The 7,131-nt window shown below is 44.1% G+C and overlaps 1 protein-coding gene across 1 annotated transcript in view; it reads left to right on the top strand.

The window, feature by feature from the left end:
• Window positions 1-6,212, top strand: part of aatka (apoptosis-associated tyrosine kinase a) — a gene marked incomplete in the record, with an annotated part of 38,387 nt that extends 32,175 nt beyond the window's left edge. Inside the window, 4 exon segments of the mRNA XM_014025625.1 lie at window positions 414-3,750; window positions 3,828-3,981; window positions 4,061-4,258; window positions 4,463-6,212. Coding sequence (XP_013881079.1) covers window positions 414-3,750; window positions 3,828-3,981; window positions 4,061-4,258; window positions 4,463-4,494 — 3,721 coding nt within the window.
• Between the last annotated feature and the right edge of the window lie 919 nt (window positions 6,213-7,131).

Genomic DNA, 7,131 nt, shown 5'->3' with positions numbered 1-7,131 from the left:
TATTTCTGCTTTTATTTCTAATTATGTCAGTGTTGGTCTTCCATACTGTAGAACTTGGAAGAGGTAGTTCAGTGACTGAATCCGCTGTGTTTAGAGCAGGGAAAAACGTAAAACATGTAGGGCTGCGGCCCTCCAGGACCATGATTGCCCACCCCTGGTTTAGACAGTTCCTGGTTTAGACAGTTCCACATGGCTACAACAGGGGATTTAAGGAATTCTCAAACATGCATGAATGAGTAACACTCTGGGTGTGTTTTTGATGAGGGAATGACATTATAACATGATCTCAATCTCAAAAACATCAGTTTTGCCTAACAACCCCTTTTAAATGGCTTTGCTGTTTATCTTCAATCAACTTTGAAAAACATCAATAATTATCTATTTAAAAATACATTTTTTGGTACTTTTTTCAGGTATGAGGTCATGCAGTTCTGCTGGCTGCAGTCAGAGCTCAGACCCAGTAGTGAGGAAGTGCACCTTCTGGTCACATACTTGTGTGCTAAAGGCTCCAGCGAAGCCGAGGAAGACTTTGAGCAACGCTGGAATTCCTTGAGACCAAATTTGCTTGGTAGCACGTCGCACACAGCTCCGTCCACAGCCTTGGTCCTGACCCCCACGCCGAACTGTGCCGACGTCCCCAGTGCGGAGCAAACTCAGGCAGTGGAGCTGGCCTCCTCTGCCTCATCCTCCTTCCCCCTCCTCGAGCACTTCTCAGACAGCTTTCACTCCGACACAGGCGATGACCTCCTCACTGTCACTGAGACGAGCCACGGTCTCAACTTTGAATACAAATGGGAACAAGCCCGAGCCGAGCAGCCCTACTGCTCGTCCTCTACCAGTGGAACATTGGGCCAGGAAAACCCTCACTACCAGGATATCTATTATTCAAACACAGGAAGCTCCTCTGGGGGCTGCAAGACTGACAGCCTGACATCAAGCGTGTCCCCATCCTATTATGAGCCTGAACACAGAGGCATTGTCCCGGTGCTGAGTGCCCACAGCCCCTCAGTTAGCAGTGAGTACTATATTCGAATAGAAGAGCCAGTCCAGTGCAACATTAAACTAGAAGATGGGGTTGTGGACTACAGCTCAGCACTGGAAGCTACTCGAATCAGATCGTTTTCCGAGAATCACACTGGTTCTTCCAAAGCGCAGCCTTGTGCTTACTGGTCCACTGCTGACAACACGACATCGAATGACTCAGATTCAAGTCCCACTGCTCAGCAAACCTTGCAGCCCCTGCTCCGCCGTTCATCCAGCAACAGTTCTGTAAAGTTAGGCCACTCATACAGTTCCCTCTCATCTGACTGCAGTAAAATAGTCCACTGTGAACACACAGCAGTACGCAAGACACATAAAAAGCCCTATTCGTCTAATTTGGAAGCATCACCCGAGTCCCAAACAACCCTTCTGCATCCTGAGGTTCACTTAGAAAACCCACGGAGTTTATCACAAGCTGTTAGCAGCCCTAGTTTAGGGTTCTGCGATCCTTACCTTGAAACAAGGACAATTAATGAAAGCTTCCATAGTCAGGAAGGCCCACTAAAAAAGACCCTTCCTGCTGTTAATCACATTGACATAAACATGGAAACGGATGATGGCCTGCTGTTGGGTCAGAGGAGAAGTGGAGCTGAAGAGGTCGACTTGTTTTCTGAGGGAGAGGCCACTAACTGGATCTCGAACCACTCGGCAAATAATAACAGCTCGAGTTTTGACAGCAGGCAGACGAGCAGCGGGAAGGAGAGCTGTCTGAATGTTCCATCCAGCACAACAGAGTTATGGTCTTTAACCAAGGCTACGACAAGAACCTTCCAAAGCTCTAAAGCTCGTGGCAGTTTGGAGGGCAGTGGAGGTTGTTCTGATTGGGAGCCCGTTAGGTTGGGCTCATATATTCACTTATGCCACAAAGAAAGAGAAACCGCAGTTCAAGTGGAAATGCATACAAACTTCAACAACTTGCAAAGCACTCACTCTCACCCCAGCTCAAACACAAATACCAGTGAAACAAGGGGTAGACAAACGGAAGTGAAACATGAATCGCAGTCATTACTTCACAGAGAAGGGACGTATTCTGAGACACCTGAGGTAAGCTACATGAAGTCCTCATGCTTGGACGAGTATCAAACTGGTCCAACAGGAACTTTGCCCGATAGCCAGAAAAACATCTCAAAGGGCGTTTCAGCTGGAACAGGTCTTGGTTTGATTGACGTCAGACTCAAATATGCAGAGACATCTGAGGACAGCAGAACACTGGACAGGGGAGTAAGGGGCACCAGCAGTTGCTTGGTTGACCTTGGTGACTACAGTGAAGATGATGATGATGACATCACAGATATTACATCAGGGATCTTTGCCGATTTCAACCTCGACTTGAGTGAGGTGGAGGAGGAGGAGCTCAGCCCAAGTAGTCATCCAGAGAGGGCTCCTGACTCTGTGGGTGCCATTAACCTGGTGTCATCTGTCGGAAGCTCTTGTGACCAGGGCTTTAGTCCTGACCCCTTCAATATCCCCATCCTGCCGAAATCCCTGGATAGTGGTTATGACACAGAAAACAACGAATCCCCCGAGTTTATCTTCAAAGAACTCGGAGAACCCCTGGGTGGCGAGAACTGCCCGATGCTCGGTGGAGAATCTGAAATTGCTCTGCAGGTTAGTTTTGGGCAAGGAGTCTGCACTTCCACAAGCACCTCAGAGCTACACGTAAAGGGCCTGTTTGACAGGAAACCATACAGGGACTCCGCTTATTTCTCTGATTACGACGCAGAAAATGAGAGGAGTCCCAGTGAGGAAAACCAGAAGTTCTTTGCAGGTTCAGGGAACTCTCACCGCCCAGCTAACGGTTTTAGCTCTGCAGAAGACAGCTCTGTTGAAAGGCAGTTCACCAATGGGGAACGCTTAACAAATCTGAGGCACATCAACAGTTGTGTTTTAGCGAGTCTCTCAGAGGCTGACTCTAAGTCACACAGCGCTCTCTCCACCCCTGGATTGTCCATGCTGTCACCATTTCCTCCACAGATGGGTGGGTGCCTGACCAAAGAGTCTGCCCCCGCGGAGGAGGACCTCGGTTTGGAGACGGAGCACTCGGCGGACGAGCCCGCGTCAGAGCTCAGCTCCTCCGCCGGGTCAGAGCCTTGCTCTTCTGTCCACCAAGCTACCACGAATCACGAGGGGAGCAAGGAAGCAGAAGGCTGCTACTCTGTCCACTCACTGCTGTCTGGATGCACCATGAACGACTGCAGGGATGAGTCCTGTGAAGAAACTGAAAACGARGAAACAGACGAAAAGGAGGAGGTGCCTGAAAACAATCTCATTAACAATACGACCGAAGACGGAACAGAATGTGTGAGAATCAACGAGGAAGACTTTGAGGACATCGATGCAGACGAAAGCGACAGCCTGTGTGGGGAATCCAACGGCCACCACGAGCTTTCCACCTCCTCGTCGTTGCTGGAGCTCTGCGGCGAAGACGTCAGAGCTCCGCTGGAAGAGGCGGAGGACGAAGACGACTCCGACGACAGCGAGTCCGACGAGGAGCTGAGAACCTACAACGTCCAGGACGAAGACAGCGAGGAGAGCGAGGAGGATTTCGCCGCGGTGCCAGTGGTGGTGAGCGACTGCAGCAGGGCGAGACACCTCCGGGGTCTCCTGAAGATGCCCACCCTGCTCACTCAGTCCTTTTGTGATGAGCTGGAGACGAAGAAAAAAGCGGTGTCTTTTTTTGATGACGTGACGGTGTTTCTGTTTGACCAGGTGGGTCAGAGTTMTTCAAATATTTTGGATTTTTCATAAATAAATAAAATTATTAATTGTTTTTTTCTGACTTTCAGGAGAGCCCCACTGGAGAGCTGGCTGACAACTCACTCTCTGCAGAAAGAGAGCCCAGTGAGCAGGAGTCTCCAGAACCAGAAGCAGAACTTGAAGCTCCATCCTGTGATCCTCACTCTGTTCCCGAGGAAACAACAGAAAACGACTCTGAAGAGGGTGAGGACACATGATGCCACATTCCCGCCCGTTTATTCTGGACTTCTCACCGTGTCCTTGGTTATCTGCATGCATTCAGGTGCGAGTTGTGATTTGGAAGATTCCTTTGAGCCCTGTCCATCCTCACCTCACACCAACCCTGACCCCGTGTCCTCTCCCACGTCCGTCTCCAACACTGACGACGCTCCTAAACCTGTCCCTGTGCCACTTAACCGTTTCATGGTCTCGAGATTCTCTATCACACACGTGTCTGACACCCACATAAACTCAGCTGCAGGTCTGTATTAAACATTGCTTTATGCTGCTTGGACCTCTCACTAACATAAGCCCCCTTTGATACATTTGTGTTGGTTTGAAAAATGGCCACTTAAAATAGACATGGTTTTAAATCCTTTTTTTTTACATTTCCACTTCCATTTAAAATCTTTTTTTATTTTTAGTTCTGGCAGTCGTTTTAATAAATAACCATTGTGTCCAACAGGAAACTGTGAAGAAGATGATCTGAAGGACTGAGCAGTCAGTGAACAAGGCAAGAGAAGGTCTCTGTCCTCATCAACGCAAGAGAAACCCCATGATTATATTTTAGTTGATTTACAGAGTTTTATTTTCAATCAGCGTTTGGGGACATCTGACTTGGTGACCCTTTTATGAGACAGTGCCTCATACTGTAGTCAAATACCCCGACTGATTTGCACACTTTTTACTTTATAAAGAAAATGCAAAAATAAAAAAAGGTGCAAGAACGGTAACTTGATGGAAATTTGAGGATATGAAGTTGTTAGCAGAAATTAAAATTTAATGTTACCGTACTTTTATCATATAGCACACAAACGATTAAAAAAAAAAAGTGAAATAAGCCTCCGTTCCTCTCATCGGCTGCCTTTGCACATCTGCTTTCCCTTACCCAAGTTATTTTAAGCCACTGAAGACCGTTACAGATCTTAGAACCAGAACGCAAAACTTGATTTTTTTTTAGCAAAAGAAGCAGTGATGGATCTCTCAACAACAGTCCAGACTGGTGCTGATGCTGTTCAATCCTGAAGGTGGTTAAACTGAATTTGTGCCATAAATCCAAATCATACTGATCATATTGATTAAAGAATCAAAGCGTTGCCACCACTGACTCATCTCCACTGTATTCTTTAGTTTATAGTGCACTTTATGCAGTCCATCCTGGACAAAACGAACAGAAAATAAGATTTTCTGTTTGTGATTATCTACAGCGTTTTTTATTTAAAAACAAACATCTTAGTCATTTTTAGAGTTTCTTCACCAATGCAGTGAAATCCAATAAAACAAGTTGTTTTCACTTGATCCAGCAAGTCATACATGTGGAATGTGTTATCTTCATGTATCCTTTACTTAAAAAAAAGTCATACTTAAAAAGGTATGTATTACATTTGTGCCGAATGCCCAAGCCTGATGTGTATGAACTATGGCAAGCAGAGGCCATATATTGTATGAATCTTATATCATGTAGCAGGTAGCTTGACTTGAATTTCTTCCGCTGTATTGACAGATCCCTCCCCTCTAGTTCTGTAGCTCCGAGTGCCAATGTCTTACCTTTTCAACTTGCCTTTTTAAGCTGTGCAAAAACATTTGCCAGTATTTTTGTATGACCATTCTGAAACAGTAACAAATGCAGGATGACCGGCTCTCGATTTTTGCCAAAGAAATACTGAAAAGCCCGTTGGTTTGAGTGGCAGATACCTTTGGAGAAGGTGAGTTATGCACTGGGAGAAACATTGCCGTTTCCATCTGTTCCTCACTCATGGCTGTTGTACTTTTCCGCCCCGCTCCAAGAAATCTATATAAATAAATTCAAGTACTTTTTCCCTTCTTGTATTTGTGATAGATTTATTTGAATTCATGTCAAAGAGTCGCAGGGTTTTAACACACTGAACAATAAAATATGACAGTGCAACACAGAAATATGACAATTGTGCACATTTAAATTTATTTGGGACAAGATAATTTATACACATTCTGTACAGTACAGGTATAATACAAACAAGGACAAAGATGAGAAATGAAGAGGACAGGTATGTTTGTGTAGAAAAGTAAAAAAACAAAACAAAAAAAACCTGCTTTTTAAAAATTAAAGCCTAGATCACTTAATTAGAATTGTAAATAAAGCAAACCCATATCACACAGTGTAAATGACTCATCTGTAAAAAAAATTAAACTTTCTATGCTGCAACTGTCCATGTCAATCACAACCATTCATTTGTTTTACTCTTCAATCCCTTTCATCTTCACATCATATCTAAATACATCTGCTCTCAGCTCCTGTCCCAGATGAGTGTCCTCTGTGTAATACTGAGAATGAAAGTTCAAACGAGACAATACTGTACCTTATCTGTAAAGCTAATGCTCCCTTTAAAGCTAAACATGAAATAAAAACAACCCAGTTATATATGTTAATGCAGTTTCTCCATCTTCTGGGAGTCTACCATTCTAGATACTGCAGAAATTTAAACCGAGGGAAAGACTAGCACTTCAGAATACTCTCCTGCATTTCTGTAGACTTGTAACTGCACTATGCTGAAGCTTGCTTAAGCAAAAATAATAATAATAATTAAAACAGAACAAAATAATCTGATAAGCCCATCAGCTTTTTCAAAGATCATAAAAATACAAACTGCTGCATTTTCCCTTATACCTTTTTAATAGAACAGAAACATAAAAACCAGCAAAAAGGCACAGTTCCCACATTAAAAATCTGGGTGTACTGTATTACACCTTGTACCTATAAACTCCTACACGATTTAACCGAAGCAGAATTATTGTTAAGTGACAAAACAGTCTGCTTCTTCCGTTCAAATTACGTCCATGCAGTAAGAAGCATTTCCAACCATTTTCCCCTCCGGTCTCAAACAAGTAATGCAGATTGTGCCTTCACTCCTAAATTAATGGTTTCTCGAAAATTTACAGTGTATAGTGTAAGAGAAAATGAACTAATCTTATAGTAGAAGTGCAGATAATTAAACTTTCTAGCTTCATCAGAACTGGTTCGATCCAACCATCCAGTGTCTACCGTCATGGTTTGTTCACTCAGTTGTGATAAAAGCAGTTTCAGGACAAAAAAAGGAAAATATTGGAAATTCTTTAAGTAAATTTCCTGAGCAAAGTAACTTAACTCCTAGTTCC

The sequence above is a fragment of the Austrofundulus limnaeus genome, unplaced genomic scaffold (genome assembly GCF_001266775.1).
Source record: "Austrofundulus limnaeus strain Quisiro unplaced genomic scaffold, Austrofundulus_limnaeus-1.0 Scaffold4, whole genome shotgun sequence".
NCBI lineage: Eukaryota > Metazoa > Chordata > Actinopteri > Cyprinodontiformes > Rivulidae > Austrofundulus > Austrofundulus limnaeus.
This window is presented reverse-complemented; position numbering and strand designations above follow the sequence as displayed.